Source organism: Chiroxiphia lanceolata, chromosome 4 (assembly GCF_009829145.1).
Source record: "Chiroxiphia lanceolata isolate bChiLan1 chromosome 4, bChiLan1.pri, whole genome shotgun sequence".
Lineage (NCBI taxonomy): Eukaryota > Metazoa > Chordata > Aves > Passeriformes > Pipridae > Chiroxiphia > Chiroxiphia lanceolata.
The window spans coordinates 11,488,538-11,510,798 of NC_045640.1; the positions used below are offsets into that span (position 1 = coordinate 11,488,538).

The 22,261-nt window shown below is 38.2% G+C and overlaps 1 protein-coding gene across 1 annotated transcript in view; it reads left to right on the forward strand.

Moving 5' to 3' along the window:
- The window catches only part of ACOX3 (acyl-CoA oxidase 3, pristanoyl), a 34,546-nt gene that overhangs the window by 9,170 nt on the left and 3,115 nt on the right, over positions 1-22,261 (forward strand). The window contains exons 8-17 of the mRNA XM_032686076.1: positions 8,982-9,078; positions 9,508-9,690; positions 11,054-11,176; positions 12,772-12,892; positions 13,385-13,504; positions 14,681-14,794; positions 16,445-16,560; positions 20,376-20,550; positions 21,013-21,080; positions 21,768-21,854. Of these exons, the coding sequence (XP_032541967.1) occupies positions 8,982-9,078; positions 9,508-9,690; positions 11,054-11,176; positions 12,772-12,892; positions 13,385-13,504; positions 14,681-14,794; positions 16,445-16,560; positions 20,376-20,550; positions 21,013-21,080; positions 21,768-21,854 (1,204 nt within the window). The remainder of the gene's footprint in view (positions 1-8,981; positions 9,079-9,507; positions 9,691-11,053; positions 11,177-12,771; positions 12,893-13,384; positions 13,505-14,680; positions 14,795-16,444; positions 16,561-20,375; positions 20,551-21,012; positions 21,081-21,767; positions 21,855-22,261) is intronic.

Below are 22,261 nucleotides of genomic sequence, written 5' to 3' on the forward strand. Positions count from 1 at the left end.
TCTGATGGGGAGGAGAGACAGTGAGGAAATAGAAGTAGATTTCTGCATTAAAATGGTCAATATGTAAAAATTACTATTTAAACTCCTGTATTAGTTACATAGCTCTGTGTAAAGACAGAAACTTAAAATAACAAGGAGGAGTGTCACTGCTTTATGCCTTAAATTTACCTCTTTCTGTAGATTAATTTCATTACAGATATATGTATTGTCCTTCATAACATACCATTGCAGTAAAGGATAGACATCCTAAAGACAGCCTTTGGCTGTCTTTCCAGAAGGTCACTGGTCTTCTTCTGTATTTTGTTGCCTGTAGCAGCCTCTTCTTTTTATCCCAGATATGCTGTAGTGGCAAAAATAGCACTGAAATTTGTGTTTATGTAGCTCAATCTCATTGATTCTCTGTTTCCTGAAGACACAGAAGAAATAAATACAAAAAAAAAAAAATTAAAAAAAAAAGAAAATTAAGTTTTATAGAGGAAAAATGTGAGAAAAAGCCTGGAGAAGAGGGAGGTTTGGGTTTGGGGGCATGTTTTTGCCTGCTTCTGCATTACGAACTAGTAACCACCAGATGGCACAGTAACATGGGCCTGAGCAATCTAAATGTACTTCAGCTACATATTTCTGTAGAAATGTTCAAATACTGCTGTTCATTCTTAACATGCAGCATAGTTTTATGTGCAGCACAAGGAAGAACTGTGTGCTTTTTACATTAATTCAAAATTTATCTAGTTTTGAATCCTTTTTTCCCTTTAATCTACTGGGAAAAATAGAGCATTTCTTAAAATATTGATAACCGAATAAGCTAAAATTATAATCCACATAATAAAATGTAAATAAGAGATATCAATGAGATATCTTAATGTCAGGTGGAGTCCCTTATCTTAGTTATGACATCATATGTCATTTAAAGCAGTCATATTTTCTAATCATTCTAATCTTCTTGTTTCCTTTGCCTGTATTTATTTAAAAAAATAATATTTTCTTCTAACAGCAGTGCCTAAAGAGCCCAAGTCATGGATCTGTGTCTCTTAAGTATGCATTAAGACAGTCCCTGCATTAGAAAGCTTAAGACAACTCCTGCAGATTAAGACAGAAGAACAAGAGAGCCCAAGGTTACCAATAGATACCCTTTATACAGCTAACAACTCCAGGAGCCTGTGTTCCTGAACTACCTCAGCTATTTGGAGAGCTCTGAGGCAAGAAACCAGAATTGTTCACAAGAACTAGAGAACTAATTTTTGTTTTGTGACCTTCCTGCTCACACTGAAATGTCAAAAATGTCAGGACTTTTAGACATTGCTTCTCAGAGGCACACGAAGGTCTGGATGGGGACTGGAGAGGGAGTTGCTTCAGAGTTCTACATTTGTTTGTAGGTGCTGTGCCACCCCAGAAAATGGACTGTTGTCAGAGAGACATTTCACCAGACACTGCCTTGTCAAGGTGTTCTCCTTATCTGTTTAGTAATCTTATATCCTAGCTTATCCCAGAGAAAGTACAGCCTGCAGTGTAGAAGCCTGTTGTATGTGGAGATGGGAAAACATTCCCTTATGCCTTGACTACAGGTGTTAGTCTCTACTGCATGCATTGCCAGGTTTTCTGAATGTATATTTGAAGCCTGGTTCAACTACTATAAACACTTAGTCAATCAGGTCTATTTTCATGTAGTTACACTCAGGATATGTGGTCAGAGTGAAGATCAGAGTCTGACATCTCAGAGATGTTTGATTTTCTTCCTGTGCTTCAAGAAATTTATGCTAATGATTTTCAATATGAATACAGAGAGTTAAATTCCTGAACACTAATGAAGGTCACAGGGAAGAAATTCCAGAGCCTCCTTGGAAAATGCCACTGATTTATGCTATGTAAGAGAACAGGGTAGGAGATTGTAGTTGTCTCTTCTGGCTTTGGAAAACAATTAATCTCTTGGGTTGTTTGACTGAAAGCTGTTTTCCTGCTAATGCAGAGTGTAATGTTTCTAGTAACAGAAAGAATTTCATAAGTAATGTGGAATTTTCATAGTGTAAGTCCATTTCTCAGTCTGTCTTTCCAAATAATTCTCGTAGTTTCATAATTCAAGTGTCCAAAAATCACATGGGGTTTACAGTTCTTTGTAACTTCACTATCCTGACAAAAAAAAAGACAAAATCACTGTAAAATATTTTTAAATATTTTTCTTTCTCTTGGAAATTTGCAACAATTCATGTAATCAATGCATAAATGGGTAAAAATAGAACTCCAGATTTTCTTATGGAGAGTTTAGATTGGTTTTGTGTTTTGTTACCAAAATGATAATCAAGACTGCCACCAGGGGTTGCAAGTGCTTCAGTCTTTATTTTATGATAATATGTCCACCTGTTGCTAGTGCTCTGGCACTAGTCTTTGAAATATGCTGTTCACTGCAAACCCAAAACAGAAGTAGCTGAGGGGAAAAAAACAACCACTGAAAAAATCCCTGGGTATTTGGGATTTCAGGGGCTTTGCAATAAAAGGTATAATGGAAGTGTGTGTGACACACACATATTGGGTAAATGCTGATGTGCATTTCTGTTTCTTTCCTATATTGTGGGAGGGGTTTGTTTTTGGGGTTTTTTTCTGTCTCCCTTGGCTAATGTAACATTACCAAAAGTACCATTACTGCAGTGTGCATCAGTAATTGATTGACACTGGGCTGGTGGTGAACCAATTTCATGTCCATTTGTAACTAGCAACAAGTTGCTTCTTACCCCTCTCCAGAGATGGAAATGATGCCCATCTGAATCTACCTGGGGAAGGTGAAAATCAGCTATAATTGTGTTTCTGAAGCGGTGCTTACTATGCTTCTCTTTATAAAATGTGTTCTGAACTCGTGCAGCTCTATCCACTGATACCATGTATACAGTTTGATGAGCAAACAAAACTTATGATAAAGGAAGAACTAGTAAAATGAAGCTGTCATGTTAGCTGAATTTTTTGTAGGGGAGAAAACAATTTTTCTGGGAGAAGAAGAATTGTTAACTGGGTCTCATTATAATAATGCACTTTGGAAAACTGGTGGTTTTTATTAGCTGTTTAACAAGGTTTCATGTACAGTTATGTCTGGCTGCAGGTATACAACATGCTAAGATGTTCAGCATATTCTGTAGTAATCAGTGAGGCCAGATTTAGTTTTCCGGATGCTGAAAACAAAACAAAATATCCAAGAGAAAATGGGTAGAGGGGATTTATTGGGTAGAAATGCAGTAAATGGTGTAAAAGAACCCCTTCTAGAAAGAATTAGCAGACTCTGAAAGCCCTCAGTACAATTCCTTGTATATTGACAAAGATGGCATACATCACATAACCTCCAAACCTTTACAGACGATTTTAAATGGTTAATTCATATTTTTTTCTTTGTTACTACTTCAGTATGACTTCCAATAATACATTATGATTCTGCTACTGCTAGTTTTAGGGTAGAACAAATGAAAATCTAGTCCTTCAAAAGGTCTTTGTCTCCTAGTGTTTATCCTCTTAACTCTCATTTAGATTTTGCAATGGTTGCAGTTATTTCACTAGGAAAATAGGAGCTGTAATGCATGGTTGAAGTCTAAATAGTCTTTGGAGCTTCATCTTTCAATCTGAAGCAGTAGTTTGGTGAAGATAATATCTGTAATCAGCTTTTTTGGTTGTTTGCTTCTGCTCCCATACTGCCTTTTTCTTTGTGCTGGGATGAACTTTTATGTAGCTTTGTAGGGGACTCAGCTAGGGAACTGGAACTACCTGAAAAAAACCACCAGACAATTTTAGCTGTCTTCAACCAGATCATTTGTCATGTGTGGTTCACTGCAAGGCCTCAGGAGTGGCTGTTTCAGTACAGAGAAAGGGACAGCACAGAAATATGAATAAGAAATCAAGTGTAGAAATCAGTCTTGCTTCCCAAATAAACAAGTTTGGGCTTGTTTAACATTTTTATTGACTTACAGCCTCTGACCTAAGTCACAGACAATTGCAATAATGATGAAATGGCTGTAAAAGAAAAATAAATGTTAAAAATGCCTGTGCCTGTATTTACGTTATCTGAATATAGCATCAATACTTCAATCCTTGTGTAAAGTGCTACTTTCATGGTTAAAACCAAGTAGTTTGCAAACACATCTTACATGTTTTCAGCTTAAGTCAAAGCAGTGATTTTTGTTGTAGTCAAGGTTAGACACTATATGGGTACCTACAGTGCTGTGCAGGTTACTAAGATGTAGTCACACAGCTGGAGAGTGCTGCCGTATCCCCTCATCTTTGTCATGTTCATGTGCCTCACAGTTCTATAGCCATCTCTGATTCACACTGAAAGGCCCTTGGTGGTGCTAATAGGGGAAAAGTAGATTCAGGTCTGGTCACATATTTGTTTTATCATGCACAGAAATACAGCCTCGCATCTGCAGCGACCCTCAAACAACCTTTTTTCTTCCTTAGCAGAACTCTCTCAGCTCTCCACAGTTGCAGGAGTCTGCACATCCAGAGCTCCTTGCAAGACTGGCACTTAATCTGTAAGAACTTTAGAATGAGTGGGTCTGTTTGTGTTCATGAAGTCTATTAAGGTAGGATTAGGAGCCCTATAAAATGCTATGTTGTTTTATCAATGCTATTCAGCATTACTGTACAGAGCTGCATTCTTAGATTAGAGACTTCATTGTAGAAACTAGAGCTACAATACTGCCTTGCAGTTTTCCCCAGTTTCTCTGTAACTCTTTTCAACTCTAACCTTTCTGTGAATTTCAGTCTGGAATATCTGGCTATTTTCTTTCCTTCTGAAAGTTTTTCACCGAACCTCTGAAATGTTATTCTTCCCAAGGTTCGTTGTATCTCATAAACAGCCGTGAGATCACTTAACTCACAGCCTTCCAATACCATTCACCTGTTTTCTGCTTCTGGCTGAAAGTCTGACTGGTGTCCTTGCACCATCTCTAACGTAGTCAGTAACAAAAGCTGGCAGAAAAGGCATTTTAGTGAGTCTAAAATTCACCAAAGCATGTTTGAGTGATTTGTACTATAGGTAACAGCTTATTAATTTAGTACTGGCAAAAGGAACTCGTAGCTTTTCCAGCTGCTCCTCTTTTATCAGCATTGCTGCACACCAGCTGAATTACTATTGCATGATTTAAAGTCAGTAAGATTAATTTAGCTTGAAATGTTCCCTAAGCTACTGGCCAGAGAACCCAAACAAGAATGCTACTATTGGAATAGCACTTTACTCTGCTCAGCTAGTCAAGGTAGAAATCTGTGTGATACAGTTTTTACCTGTGTTAAAATATGTGGTTCAAGTGACAGCTGTCCGTCTGTCTTGCTGAGAGGTCTTAATCTCAGTCATGCTGTTTGCTATACTGAAGAGGCCCTAAGTAGGGCAGCTTTCAAACCTCTGGTCTTGTCATCACTGTGTGAAATTTAGCCCTTTTCCAAACTTGCTGGTACATGAAATCCCCATGACTGTGTATACAGTTCCATTATTGTAAGATATTCCTTCAATTCTTTACGGAGATTTTTCCCCTAAATGCGTTGACAGATGTGGGCCAAGTCTATGCTTTCTAGGTTAATAACCATTAGAAACGTGATCATTGACTTCATTAAATCTTACTATTTATTTTTAATATGTTCCAATATCAAGTTCAAATTGGCCAGTATGTCTAACAATTCCCAACAGCAAAGTTCTTGGAGAAGGAGCATAGCAGCAGTTGGCAGCGATCTCACAAGGTCGCCTAAACGCCTAGTCCTGTAAGGTTCTGCATTTATTTTCAACACTGGTGCTTATAGGCAAAATATCTTATTTCTTTACACATAGGAATTTTCTGTGTGATTTTTAATTGCTAGTTCTGCCACTCTTTTGCTTCTTAAAGTCTTTGCCATCTTATATGTGTATCTGTATATCTTATAGCAACTTGCAGGAAAAGAAGTAAATAATGTATCTGTAATGGATAATATCAAGGGAAAAAAATCTAAACTTTCAAAACCTGTTATTTGAATTCATTTTGATTTTAAGAAAATAGGTTATTATATAACAATAGGAAATTCAGTATTCTGGTTCACTACCTGTGAGAAAAATTATTTAAGAAGGGTATACATGTAGATTTTAATTATAGTAATTCTTAGCCATCTTTTATGTGGTACAGAATTAGCTTCATTATATTTATGTCAGACAGATATAATAAAACTCTCTTAAATGTTTTTCACTCTTTCCAACAAAAGATTTCCTCTAGATTTAACTGTTTGGGATTGCATCACAACAGGTGAAAGTGGGTAAAACTGTTTAGGTCATTTTGAGAGCTGTTTTGTTTGGCACTCATCTGTCACATGTTCAGTATGAGTAGGCTTGAATTTCCTAAAAGTAGGTTATTGGTATGTGGATTTACATAGTAGCAGATTTGAATTTGCTTTTTATGAACTCCTGAATCTCAAGCACACGTCAATATAAACAATTCTCTGCAATTGCACAACTTTGCTGAATGAATTGAACAAATCACTACAGTGTAAAAAGCAACTGGATAATTTACCATCTTATTCATTGTCGTTACCTATCAAACAACAAGTGACAGGACAAAAGGAAATGGGCTCAAGTTGCACTAAGGGTGCTTTAGGTTAGATATTGGGAAAAATTTCTTCACTGAAACAGTGTTCAGGCATTGGAACAGTCTGACCAGGGAATCACTATCCCTGGAAGTATTCAAAAAGCATGTGGATGTCACACTTGGGAACATGGTAAACACGGTGGTGCTGGGTTAATGATTGGACTCAATCTTGGAGGTCTTTTCCATCCTTAATGATTCTATGATCACTACCATGGATCTTACCATTCATCACACACAAGGCTAAGCGTGTTCCAAATAGGTATTTGCAAAGAGAAGGCTCAAGAACTGGAACCCTTTGAAATTTCTTCCTAATCTATGCCACGAAGATCGTATTGTCTCTCTATTAGGTCAACTCTTCCTTTAATCTGGTTTATAATTCCAGTTTTTATCACCATGTGGTAGCTTTTTAAAATAATACTGCTTTCTTCCATGCATCTTTTCCTGCCTGGGAGGGATCCTTTATAAACATCCAAGAGACACCCTTACTTTTATCACTGATTCCTTCTTAAAATTCATATTTGCTCTAATGGCTTGTAAAAAAAATGCCATTGAATAGCTGCCAGTGTACTGTGACTGGCAGGTATCCTGTCAAGAAAGTATTCTTCAGTAGTTAGTGTCAGCTAAACTGCTTGTTTGAACACATTTGTAGCTTCCTGCCTTATGCTTGGATTGTAAGGTCCTAGGAGGAAACACCTTCTTGAAATTCTATGGATGTACAGCAACTATGAACAGAAAGCGCTAAACCAGGGACCTAAACCTTGCCATGCGCACTCTCCTGTAATTAAAGTAATGAGTAGTAATAATTTAAAAGCTCAAGTTCTGTCTAAGTTGCATGCTATTGCTTAAAAATACTGCTGGTTATAGTTTTAATTGTGATTCTGTTTGGGATATAGGGAGCAGAGAATGCGAATTTACCCAAAAGATCTTTCGTGAATGAGATTTTTTTTATTTTCAGTGATATGAGAAAATATTAAAAAATATGAAAATCAGCTTTCTGGAAGTTCTGAATTTTTTTTGGTTATGAAGTAGTGTTGTCTCAGAGAAACTGGCACTTAACAAAGCACTTATTAAGACTGTTAAGGCCAGTAAGCAGCTGGTCCTTGGTTAGGATAGCACGCCTTTCTCTGTGTCTAAGTCCGAAAATACCGTATATCTCTAAGGCTGAATAAATTCCGTATGCAGATACGTTTCCTTGGAAACAACTCATAATTTAACAGCACATGCAGCAATGCAGCCCTTATGTAATTTATTAATGTGAAAGACCTGGCTCTCGTGAGCCTTATTAAATAGATCAGCCTGTATTGGCAGGGAAAAGGAATTTTCTTTGATTACAAATACAGCTTTTCAAGTGCTATTAGATAGTGACATATTTGTGAATGGAGTTGATACTACTGCTATTGTGCCAAGTTCTACTGCCCATTTGGGTGAAACAGTTCAGACACTTTCTTTCTGACCAATATGAATACTCAGGACATTCTTCCTATTCTAACAACTTCCCTCTTTATTGTTGCTAGGGTGCCACAATTTAGAAAATGTTGTCCCAGTCTTCCTTTTTAAGATGCCACATTCCAGGGAACAGAATTCCTAATCTGAGTTTAAACAAAGGAAAAATTTCCATTTGGTTCCTCCTCAGAGCACTATTGCAGCTATGTCCTCATTTGTTTTGCAATAGCATGAATGATCCTCCCAGATCTATATTTTAGACTCATAAAAATATATAGTGTCTCTATTCCAAAGCAATCTCCAGACTGGACTAAACAACAAGTATATGCTTCAGTAAAGCATATACTTCAGCAGAATTCTTAGTGGCAGGGAATTATTAGGAGTCAGAATGGTCCAGTCAGCTTCTAGGCAGGAGAAGGAAGTTGTTCATCTTCTGAAATTTTTTGACAGCTGAGATATGAAGCTAAGTAACTTACCTAGGCTCATGCAGACTGAGAATTCAGTTCAAGTGTCTGAGGTGTTGGTGAAAGTACCTGTCAAACTGCTTGTGTATAAGTTCTCTAATAAGTGACTTTTCTTGTCCCTTCCTTCAGATAGAATACATTGGTCATCCTTCCATTACTTTTTTACTAATTTACTTCTGAAGCTGCTGAAATGGTCTCCTAGAGTCAATGAAGTGTGTGTTTTGGTTTTGTAGGCATCATCCTTTTAAAGCAAACCCAAAAAACCAGATGAATTACAACAACTAACCTCCCTTCGTGAATTTCTTGTGCTACTCTTGAGTTTGAAGGCCTTCATTGTCCCGGGCATACTCTCCTAAAATAATTTACCTGGCTTGATGGGCACAGTTTTCAGTTCACTGACATGCCTGAGATCATTGTGCAATCCTGTCTTTGTGACATTTTTCTGTAATGCAAATACCTCGGACGATGTAGATTTTACACTGTGTATTTGTTTAAACAGATTTGCCATGTTCCACAATGTCAGGATACCTAAAGAAAACATACTGAATATAGCTGGAGATGTCACAGCTGAGGGGAAGTACTCAAGTTCAGTCAAGGTATGAAACAAGGTTTTGTTTCGTTTATACAGTTTATTAAATATACAAAATATAAGTAGATTAGGAGACAGAGCATGGGCCTCTTATGTTGGGAGGTACTGGAGACCTAAACCTAAATAAGGCTGTTGACAATTTCACATGAGATATGAATGCCATTTTTGTAATTCTGTTTCAGAGATGTCTCACCTGACTGATTTTACTGAACTTAGTGCTCTTTGAGCTACCCCACTGATCTCAAAGAGTTTAGAGTTTGACCACGTTCAGGCAAGACTACTCTGAATCTTGCCTGAAAGCCTTTTCCGAATAAGTCAAGAAACAAAACTGGCCAATCCTCTGTGCTTCTAATCACGCTACCAAAGTTGCATCTTCATGGGGACTGTAAATGAAATGTTAGCCTCACCATTCCATCTGTGCCTTCTATTCATTCAGGATGTTAAAGAGCGTTTTAGTGCAGCTCTGGGAACCTTGTCCAGTGGCAGGATTATGATCACAGCAATGTCCACGACCAATTTAAAGCTTGCCTTGGCAATAGCCATTCGCTTCTCAGCAACTCGCCGCCAGTTTGGACCAACTGAGGATGAAGAAATACCTGTCCTTGAATACCAAACACAGGTAAATACTTTGGAATTCACATCTGTGGACTTTTATATAATGAAATGCAGATTCAGAACTACTGTAGATCACCACAGTAACACTGCAGTTAGCGAAATTAAAGTTGTCTGTATCATCTGAAGCATCATTCTAGTGCAGCTGTGGGGGTTCATTCCCAGCTCAAGACCTTCTCCTGGCACGATCAGGCTTTTGACATAAGTTCTTGGAATAGCAAAACCAAAAATATTCATGTTTCTGAAGTACCTAGAAAATTTTGTCTTCTAAATAGTAACCTTTTCAGAGAAAGACTGTCTCATATGCATATGTGAAAGTACTGCACATGTAGGAACTAGTATTTCTTTGGAAAATTTTAGTGCTTCTTTTGCTGTTACTCTAGTTTTCTCTTTTTAGTCTTTATGCTTTAAAATTATAAAAATCAATGACATCCATTGTGGAGAAGTCTCAAGATAGTACTGATTTGGAGGGGAATATAATTAATGTTTGTCTGCAGTTTATGCAGGTGAAAGCAACTTTTTGCTCTGAAAAAATAGAACAAGAGTATGGTGGAGTAACTGGGAAACAGAGAAAACTCAGATCTGCTGAATGACAAAAGTTAATATATAAGAAGTGCTGAAAACAAACCTGCCCAGTTTGTCCTTGCAATGTGGGTGCTTTTTTCCAGGTTTGCACTTAGTCTTGCAATGTTGAAAGAGTTCATGGGTTTCCACAAACTAGTGAAAGCTGCCTTCTTTCCACCACTTCTGAATAAGCCGGGATCTGCTTCCCATTATTCTTTGAGTCTCTCAATTTTTCTCTGTTTTGACCTGTTCTGTGGGCTCTTGCTGAAAATTTTGTTCCCTTCTTCCTTTATCACAAAAGCTTTCTAAGCTTTTCCTTCACAAGCCCCCGAGTTGCATGGAGCAGCAAAGATCCTTTTTTCTCTGGTTCTCAGCCCTTGTTTGTTTTTTTTTCACAGAATGTAACCAGCACTAATATACATTCAGCAACAAACAAGCAAGTGAAATGGTTACAACCTCTGTCATGTTATTACTGAAGAAACATATGAATCATGACTGGCCCTGGCATGCCAGACATTTTATAAACACAGGGTAAAAAATATGTCATTGGTCCCCAAAGCTTCAGTGAACTTTTGCACTAGTTTAACAGAATGTTTTTCACAAAGTCATGAAATGCAAGAACTAGAATAACATAACTGTAACTTGTATGTAGGTACAATTAGTTATGTTAATAGACAGTTATTGTTAAGTTCTCCATTAAACAGTTTCCAATTTGAACACAGTAAAAATTAATGGGTTAGTTCAATACAATAAGTATTAAAAACATATATCAATTTGTGATCAAATCAGTTTATTTTTTTTTCTAGCAATGGCGTCTTTTTCCTTACCTGGCCGCTGCATATGCCTTAGATTATTTCTCCAAGTCCCTGTTTGAGAACTACGTGGAGTTTTCTGCAGGTGTGTTGACACAGCAAAGGAATCAGAGACAGGTGAGATATTTACACATTTCTTTTTCACTGAGCTCTAACTATAATAAACTGGAAACTTAAATGAAAGACCTACTTAGAAGTCTTAGGCTATGTTGCCATCAAGAATGATGGAGCAATGTCTCAGAAATATGAGGCTACAAAGTTCTGATTAAAGTTGCATTTAGAAAAGCATTAAAATTAGTTTTGATGAAGTGATTAAAGTTTTATTGATTCCTGTGGGATTAAAAGTTATGTTTTCTTGCTGAATTTTTTATCATAAATATGTTATGAGGGTGCAAATTCAGCTTATAACTGTTGTAAATGATTCTGTAGGGAACATATATCAAGACTTTCTGAAATGTTGCTATTCTTAATTCCTGCACAAGCCTTGAGTCTGGCTTGACTTTGCAGTTCAAATCCTTGCATTGAGATGTATATTTTTAGAGAAAAAAGTTAAGACTTTTGAGTCAATGCTGAATTGCTCATCCGCAATCAGCCCATTGGAAAGTCACCCCTTTACAGAGGAAATAGTTTAATCTATCATTTCTGTGCAAGGACTGATTCTTAATCAAAATAACAGCAGTATGGGGTTTTTTATAGCATATAAATTTTATTTATTTTTACAAATATTGACAATACAAATTGTTAGGGCCTACACACTGGCTGTGAATTGCTCAGATCTTACTTAAACACTCAGGTTTTTTTCAGCTAAAATGAAGCTCATGAAAGATTTTTGTACTAATTTCTGGGTATTCTAATTTCTCCTCTTTGCACAGACCACAGGAGAATCTGTTTCATTTTTTTGTCTGATACTTCATCTCTGGAGGTCTGCAGTGCAGTTACTAATCTTAGGCGAAACAGTGACTCTCAGGAAAAAAAACATGATAAGAATAAACATTGTTGAAAATGTTAAGAATGTAATCCTTTTGAATTCCTTTTGTTTGACAGGAGATCTTAAATAAACAAACAAACAAAAGCAACCAGGGAGTCACTCTTGAATAAGCCTTGGTTGTATCAAGCCACTGTCTCCAGAAAGTGGAGTTCCAAACACGTTTGCAAAGGAGGGTCAGCAGAGTTAGTGTAAATGCAGACTACTCTGCTCTCTGGAAACCAAGGATGTACATTTAAGTTTTCCTATTCCTTACAAAACAGGTGCTTAAAAGATCAGTGAAAACTGTGCAAGGCAATAAATTTTATAAATACCCCCTTACTGACCAGGGAGAGAGAGGTAGTGCTTGTGTCACAGAGGGAATGAAGCTTTCTCTGGATGGTCCACCTTCAGATCACCTGCCTCTCCATTTCTGGGAGGGAAAGATTGAGAAGCAGTTCAATGCCATGCCAGCTGTCACAGCTGAGCTGAGATGTACCCATGTGCCCATTACCTGGCACGAATTATTCCTGTGTCGTGTAAGAAAGTTGGTGCTGAAAGTTCTTCAGTTGTGTCAGGATTTTTCTGTGGTACCAAAAAATATGCTTACACAGATCTCAGAAAATTTTATGCTTGTATTGCCAGTTACTGTTCATTATAAAGCAGTACACAGATATATGGCTTTAACCAGTCACAGACTTACTTTGTGTGAAAGTTATTACTCACTTATAACTTGTTTTTCACAAAGGCTGATTTGGGACGTGAGATTCATGCTTTATCTGCTGCCAGCAAACCACTGGCATCTTGGACTGCTCAGCAGGCAGCTCAGGAGTGCCGAGAAGCTTGTGGAGGGCATGGTTACCTTGCCAGTAAGTTACAGTCTACTGCATACACTGATCAGAGAGAGAACAGTTATGTTGATGTTTTCTTCAACTGCTATTCTATCATGATGTCTGCATTTTAGCAATATGTTTAGAAAGTATTTTTTCCTTTTATCCATATTTTTAAAGTTTATGTCATTCCTGTTACCACAAAAAAAACCCCTAAACCTGTACAGGATCTGCACCAGCATTTGGACAGACTATACAAGCAATTCAGTCTCAGTTTCAAAAACAAAGATGCAGACTTTATAGATGAAAATTCCCCTTGTAAGATGAGTGCCACACTTTTCTAAAATCTTTACAGTATGTTCACTTTCACAAACTAAACAGTGAACTTTCAAGCTCCTCTGTTCATCACAGTAGTTTTACATACAGGAACAGAAAACTCTCTTGTGTTTTGTCACAAAATAATTATTTAATCTGTCTTAGCTTCCACTAGTACATTGCAATATATTAAATTATGCACTTGTTCTTATTAAGTGAATCGTCTGGGTGAAATCCGAAATGACAATGATCCAAACTGCACATATGAGGGAGATAACAACGTCCTCCTTCAGCAAACCAGCAACTACTTAATGAGCTGGATGAACTGCATAAGAGGTAAGTTTTCAGTGTGGAATCTTATACTGGACCCAACAGTGTGTAGCTAATGGAATTAGGAGGTAATTTCATACTGAAAGCATTTGACAGTCATGTAGTCATTCTGTGGAGCATAAATAATGTTCTACAGACTCTGTCATATGGTACATTCATAATACACAGATATGCTGCAAGAAATATTCTTTCTCCTAAATCTTGCAGAAACCAGCTAGATGTTTTGCCATCCCTAGTCAGGTTAAGTCGTATCTTACTCCCTGAGAAGTGCAATTTAGTTCAATGGTATTACCTCAGTACTGCATCCGGTTCTGGGGTCCTAAGAACAAGAAGGATTTGGTCCTGTTAGAGAGGGTCCAAAGGAGGCCACCAAGATGCTCAAGAGGACTGAAGCACCTCTGCTGTGAAGAGAGGCTGAGAGAGTTGGGTTTGTTCAGCCCAGAGAAGGGAAGGCTCCAGGGAGACCTCATTGTGGACTTCCAATACTTATAAAAAAGAGGGAGAGCTACTTTTACATGGGCAGATAGTTATATGACTAAGGGGAATGTTTTTAAACTAAAAGATGAGAGATTTAGATTAGATGTTAGGAAGAAATTCTTCCCTGCAAGGGTCGTGAGACACTGGAACATGCTGTGCAGAGGAGTTGTGGATGCCCCATCCCTGGAAATGTTCGAGGCCAGGTTGGATGGGGCTCTGAGCACGTTGGTCCAGTGGAAGGTGTCCCTGTCCAGGATGGGAGGGTTGGAACTAGATGATCTTTAAGGTCCCTTCCAACCACCCCATTCTGTGATTCTGTATTGGTAAAGTCATCGTAAGTCTGTTTATGGTACTTAAAACAGCTCATATCACCTAACTTGGTAGCAATATCCATCACTACATTTTGTAGTTCTCAAGATTTTGTTTCAGTTTTCCAGCAGTGAGTTTCACTAGCATCTTACAGAGCTGGAAAACTCAGCAATTGGAATTGAATCTTATGGGGCATAATTACAGGCAGTGATGTCTGGTTTTTCCACACTTGTCCACCAGTCCTCTTTTGGCTGAACTAGGCCATAATAAAATAAATATTATGGTCTAATTTCATCTGGCCTGTCGAGTGTATGCATGGCTTTGTAATAGGCTTTTAGTTCCAAAAAGTCTGATTTCTTTTCTTATATATCATTTTTATTTCTTTTGGTGTTTCAGATAAAGCTCCTTTTGAATCCCCTTTGGGAACAGTAAACGTTTTGCAAGACTACCATCATATCCTTGGCTGGAAATTCACAGCTATTACTGTTGAAGATTGCATGGACTCCTCAGGTAGCCTTCTGCTGTTGTTAAACTGATTCTAGAATCTTAAATTCCTTTCCAAAGGAGACAATCCAGAGATTTGAGATTTGGCCTCTGCTATTTATTAGATATTTGTCATATTTGCTGACTTACTTTGTATTACATGCATTTCAATTTACTAAGAACATAGTTTGCATTTCAAAGTAGGTTCTATTGTCCCCAGCCTCAGTTCTGGAATGGAGGATAGCATCAGATATTTTTCTTCCATTTCTGTGTCTATAAAGTAATATCTGTGATTTAGGGGGTTTGCCACTGTATTGCTGTTTTCCAGTTTTAAGGCCATTGATTGCCACTACCTTCTATCGCTAAAACATCTTCTTTTAGAAAACCACACAAGTGATTTAGAAATATGTTGAAAAGGCATTAATTTTCTCTGGCTTTGACAGTTGCTTATGGTTGTATAGAGAAAAACGAGTAATGGTAAAGAGAAAATTCCCTGCAGTTTTCCTGGTTTAGTCTGGTGTAATCAAATCAAGTATGACATTAGAAGCCGCTCCCATTTGTGTATCACTGTGAGCTCAGATTGGCCCTTGGAGGCAAAAATTATCAAGTGAGCAGATAATGAGAGAGCAAAAGGACACAGAGCTTAAGTGAATCTGTATAACTGAGAACATAATGGGGGAAGAAACTCCAGCCTTGATATATAAGGAGCAATCAAGTTGATTCCTATAATTCAATAACCACTTCAGTGCTCAAATAATTACAGAAAAGCTGAACTTCAGATAGTGATGCACAGTACCAAGTAAGATAGTATCATAATAGCTGCAGGGTGAAATCTAAATAATTTCAAAACATAAAGGCTTATAAGAAAAAGACTAGTTTGAAACAACTGCTTGCTTTCTTGTTTCCTATATGTCTCCAAGATGCACAAACTGATATGTAAGCACATGTTCTCTCATCTCTTTTAATACCTACTGAAACAGACTATAGTTTTTTAAAAAAATCTCAATCCGTTTATTGATCCATTCTGTTAGAAACTGGACTGTTAATTTAGTTGCCAAAATTTAGGCGGCATGTAAACACTCCCAATTGCCTAAATCATAGTCTACACTAAATCTTAAGCTAAGAAACAAGCAAGTAGGATTCAGGCAAGGACTTTATGCTGAATTACTTTTTACCTTAATAGTTCCAGCCTGTTCTTAAAATATGACACAATTATGTACAAAGCTGTTCATTTAAATGTGATTACATTCAGCCATCTTTGCAATGTTGCAAGTCAAGCTTCCATTAAATGTGGACTGTCTTGTCTTCTTGTATGCTCAGACGAGACTGTGTACCTTGCAGACCTAAGTGTTAATATGAGAAAAATTAGCAAGCTAAAAAATTTATTCAAGTCAGAAGTCTAAACTGAGCCTTGTCTTCTAACTTTGGGTCAGTATGAACTAGTGCATGGTCAGGTGTGGTGTGTATTCACTGTACAGTTACAATTTGACTGTGGTCCCCAGATATTTATTGTATTTACAGTAATGGACGAAGTGTCACGTCAATTAACATGTCAGTTAATTAACACTTTCACTTTTCATCTCAAGTAACAAAAACTAGGACTGCAGTAGAATTTGCATGTGACTTCTTGCATTATAAATGTGAATGTTAAGAATTTTACTTCTCTCTTTTTCACAGTTCCTTTAGCAGCTTATAAATGGCTGGTTTGCTACCTGCTCCGAGAAAGTGACCTAAAACTGTGTAAGGAAAAGCAGGCTGGGCTAAGTGATTTTGAGGCAAAAAACAACTGTCAGGTAATACTTATTAATCTTTCTTATTTTATTTATTTGTTTTCATGCAAGTTTTTCAGTTCCTGTTAGCTTTATTGCTTTTGTCATGAAGTACAATTTCCTCAAAACCATAAAGCAGCAAGTCAAATAACTAATAAAACTTAATACCTGTCCATGTTCTTGGCATAGAACATGATAGCAGAACAGTTACTGTCAGCAGAAGTCTTTCAGGATATATTTCCCTTCAGAAAAGTTGCAGGCATGTGCTGCATGCTGTCTGTAATTTTGATAGCACAACTTCTGAAGACTAAATCTGCCAGTATTAAATCTACTGCAGCATCTGATTATTACTTCTCCATCTGCTCTTGTGGCCAAATACATACTGTAGGAAAGAATCTTGCTCTGGCAGGTAGGTAAACTGGATGACCTAATAGGTCTTTTTCATCTCCAATTCCTATAGGGCAAAGTACTCATGAAGGATACCAGACTGACAGCATTGGAACCTGAAAAGGAAACATTGACAATTTACATACAGCAGATCCACTCTCTCACCAGAGGGTTTTAACAGCTAGGAATGGCTTAACTCCAGATTTCAGTGCATATCCCCAAGTTCACCAGATTCCTCTGTTACCTCCATGAGAAAAACTGGCTCATACCCAAAGAAAGAGCACTCGTCATTTGTCACTTAGAAAGATCAGTTCCCTGAAAATGGTCAGTGTCATTCACCTTATCTGCAAAGCTCGTTAGAAACCATTGAGAAGGAATATTCAACTCTACAACTAAAAAGAGCCAGCCTAGCTTCAACAGGGGATGATCTGTGTGAGACAACTGGTAGAGTGAAGAAAATCTTTCCTGTTTTTTACCCTAGAAGCAGCTTATTAGAGAAAGTCTTCAGGGTCAAACTCAGAATGGGAATTGCCGGAAATTCAAGTCTGATTTGCTGTCAGTGGGCCAGGACTTGGGGAGGCTGATGCTGGGGCCAGTGCATTAGAGAGAGTGGTTTGCTCAGAAGTGTGAAGGTTCTTTTCTCTTTTATGTTCAGATGTGCTAAAATCCAAAGATAGTCAGGCACACAATTTCTTTTGAGATAGGCATTGATATACTTTAGGTCATTAGTTTTATTTTCTCCCTACAACTCCTCCTCAGGACAGCAGAATTTTTTATTTTAAATAGCATGCCTCAAAAACATCTGAAAATGATTTACAAGCTGTGCTTTGAAGACATGTACGTATTTGATTTAAAACTTTCTGGGCATGAAGAAACAGTTTTCTGTCAGCCCAATGGCTGACTAATACATAATATTTGTTCATGCTATAGGGGATCTGGAAGAGATTCCTGGCATATCCCTTGGTTATTTTGTTTTGGAGGTAGATTTATAGAAACAATACAGTAGTGCAAACAACGGTAAAGAGGGAAATAGAATTATAGAGGAGAATAACAGGGAAATCATTTTTAATGTTTCATTTGTGATGTTAAGACTTACTTCATTCTGAGTAGGGAATTGACATTCATATCTAAAAAGACCTTGTAGTAAGGGGGAAGTCCTCCCTAATCCTGCAGAGAATAGATGTGTGGTTTGCCATTTATACTTGTATCTGAGCTTGGACATAAGTATGCCACTGGACAGCTGTTGATGGAGACGGTTATATGATATATTTTTAAATGTTGCAGTGGATTTAGATGTAAGGATATTGCAAATATGTAAAAGAAAAAAAAACAGCTAATCAACTAATTCTAAATTAAAAAAAAAGAAGAAGAAAAACCTCAACCCTTAACAAATGGGCTAAAACCAAACACGTGTTAACAGCATTGCAACAAATCAGCCAGAATAGCAATGGTTTCATATTCCCTTCCTGTTCACTAGCTACAATGTTTTCAGTCAGCTGTGTATTTCATTACAGGATATATGCCACATTATAGCAAAGGTGAAGTATATAAATATAGACAAATATTCCTTATACTCTGCATTAACAGTAACTGGTGACTTGTCTTTCTCATGGGACAGTCGACAAGGATTAGTTGAAAACCATGGAATCGTAGAATCAACCGTGTTGGAAAAGACCTCCAAGATCATCAAGTCCAACCCTTGATCCAACACTGCCATGGTTACTAGACCATGACACTAAGTGCCACCTCCAGTCTCATCTTAAAAACCTCCAGGGATAGTGAATCCACCACCTCCCTGGGCAGCCCATTCCAGTGTCTGATTATTGTCTCCGTAAAAAATTTCTTCCTAATATCCAACCTAAATCTCCCCTGGCAGAGCTTAAGATTGTGCCTTCTTGTCCTACTGCTGGTTGCCTGGGAGAAGAGACTGATGCCCACCTGGCTCCAACCTCCTTTCAGGTGGTTGTAGAGAGTGATGAAATCTCCCCTGAGCCTCCTCTTCTCCAGGCTAAACAGCCCCAGCTCCCTCAGCCTCTCCCCATAGAACTTGTGCTCTAGTCCGTTCACCAGCCTCGTTGCCCTTCTCTGGACCTGCTCCAGCACCTCAATATCCTTCCTGAACTGAGGGGCCCAGAACTGGACACACCACTCCAGGTGTGGCCTCACCAGTGCTGAGTACAGGGGCAGAATCACTTCCCTGGTCCTGCTGGCCACACTGTTCCTGATCCAGGCCATGATGCCATTGGCCTTCTTGGCCACCTGGGCACACTGCTGGCTCATGTTCAGCTTCCTGTCAATCCAAACTCCCAGCTCCCTTTCTGCCTGGCTGCTCTCCAGCCACTCTGTCCCCAGCCTGTAGCCCTGCATGGGGTTGTTGTGGCCAAAGTGCAGGACCTGGCACTTGGCCTTGCTGAACCTCATCTTGTTGGAATCAGAGCATCTCTCCAGCTTGTCCAGGTCCCTCTGCAGAGCCCTCCTGCCTTCCAGCAGATCAACACTGCTCCCCAGCCTGGTGTCATCTGCAAATTTGCTAATGGTACACTCAATCCCCTCATCCAGATCATCAGTAAAGATATTAAATAGAACTGGGCCCAACACTGATCCCTGGGGGACACCACTAGTGACCAGCTGCCAACTGGATGCAGCACCATTCAGCACCACCAGCTATCCAGCCAGTTCTTAAGTGCAGAGAGTGCCCCTGTCCAAGCCGTGGGCTGCCAGCTTTTCCAGGAGAATGCCATGAGAGACGGTGTCAAAGACTTTGCTGAAGTCCAGATAGAAAACGTCCACAGCTTTCCCCTCACCCACCATGCAGGTCACCTGATCATAAAAGGAGATCAGGTTGGTCAGACAGGACCTGCCCTTCCTAAACTGGTACTGGCTGGGTTCAATCCCTTGTCCACCCTGTAGCTGTTGTGTGATTGCAACATGTGTTGCAATCTGTTGCCATCCATAAAAAGAATCCACTCAAGCTGACATGATTAGATTTTTATTTGTTATTTGAAGAGACTATAATATGATTTCAATAGGAAGATTTTATCCTCTTTATAAAACTCTGCATAATATTAAATAAATATAAATATTCTTAAGCATTATATGTGTTTATTAATGATCCTAAAATCAGCAAACCTGATTTTGCATTGTCTTCTCTCTGATGTAGCTACTTGATCCTATAAAGTCTGTGTGCAGCGGCCAAATTACACTGGTAATAGGCATACAATCTTATTTCTAAGAGGCATTTCATGAGATATCTCATGACTAACCTTTACACAGATGTTGTAGAAAGTGTCTTCTCCTGACTTTTCCTCTTAGAATTTCTTTAAGCTCATGCTAAATCATCAGATCTAAATCAGCAGAACTCTACTAACCTGACCAGAGCAATGCCATTCTGCACCAGCTGAGGATTAGTTCTTTGTATGTTGATACTCAGTGTCCTTTTTCTACTTCCTAAGGTGTACTACTGTCGATCCTTAGCCATTGCCTTCATTGAACAAACAGTCTTACAGCGGTATCATGACTACACTCGTGACCCCAGCATTCCACCTGCACTGCAGCCAGTGCTGAAGAATCTCTGTGCTCTCTATGGACTCTGGTCTTTAAGTAAACACCTGGCTATGCTCTACCAAGGTGAGATCAGCTCCTGAATATACTGTGCATGTCAGTTCATAAAAGTCCTAACTTGGCAGGGGGAGAGAATCCTAATTAGGATTTATGTTAGAGCGTTTTCTTACTGCTTGTCTAACACAAAACAATCATTCTTGACCAAATTTTCAGGAGCAGGGACCTGGAATGACAAATAACCAAAAGGTTCCCTGTTAGCTCAGAGGTAATGGAGGGATCACAAGTTTTGCTGTGATCCAGTGCTTGGGGGAGAGGATAGGGGATAAACAACAAGGTGCTTGTTACTAGTTAGTGTAGCTTGTTACTGCAAAAGGCTCTACATATCTTAGAATAAAAGTTTTGCAGCCAACTCATTAATGAAAGACTTTCAATTCGGTTACATGAGTGAATCTATTTAGTCGTTTTTGTAAAAAGTTTGTGTCAGTGTAATCTTAACTGGTATCAGCTTCTCTGTGAATGTGTTTGCAGGTGGCTATGCTTCAGGTGAACGACCTGGTAGACTTATTCAGAATGCTATTCTGGAGCTCTGCTACAGGGTAAGCCTGTTTGTTGTGATTAAATAATATAACATGCAAATACTAAAAAGGCAATATATCACTTATTCTGTACTTCAAGGGGTAAATGAGCACAATACTACATTAATAATTTCTGAATAATTTTCTGTAAAGTTTAGCAACTCATCGACCCTGAATCTAGTCCTAATTTATTTACCCATAAACAGAAAACAATATATCCTACAAAATAACACCACAGCATTTGTGGCCTTGCAATCTTCATTGGAAAGCCAGTGAAATATTTCAGTCCAGTTCTACTTATTTCATTATAATGTTAGCTTGTGAATTTTTTTTCTTAGCACAAAAGCTTTCCAAACTGGAATATATTCTTTGCAGGTCAGCAAAATTTCAAAGAAGAAGATGGACATTACATTTTTAAAGTTCAAAAATATATGTGTTTATGTGTGCAAACAGCACCATATTTGTTAAAATGTGTTTTAAACCCACTCCATAAGTAAAGGAGGAAAACATTTAAAATATAGTCTCCTTTGACAGTTACTCTGGGAGTGAAAAAAGGCAAAATAAAACTAGGCTACTTATTATGGATTTCCCTTAAATTATCAATAGCTGATACATTATGAAAATATTCTTTATGTTGCTCTGTAGTTCACAGGTAGCCATAGACAACTACAGAAGTTGCCAAGTGTTATATCTTTTATTTTTAAACAGTTGAAAGATGATGCCATTGCCCTGGTTGATGTCTTCGCTCCTCCCGACTTCATTCTCAATTCTCCCATTGGTAAAGCTAGTGGAGAGGTAAGAAAACCCATTGTTAAATTTGTAAGTTTAATGATTAAGAGGATTATTGCCTGTAAATAGCCTTAACATATTCAAGATACTTCACAGGTACAAAAGAAAAGAAAATCACTTTTTCAGTGGAAACTCCTAGCAGAGTTAGGTTGATGTCAGCAGAAAATGACATTTTGCATTTGCTGGAGATAAGCTTGTGAAGTATTGCTCTAGCTTGCTCTTGTAGGCACCTGTGCACTGAACACACACAAAAAAAAAAAGACTGAGAGAAATTTTTGGTATAGTTACACAAAGCAAGAGTTAAGAGCATGAGAATGGCCACACTGGATTCAGTTTACAGAATACTCTGTAACTGACAGAGAAGGGTGGCCAAGCAGCACATTGTATGAAACAGATGAAACATTGAGGTGTTC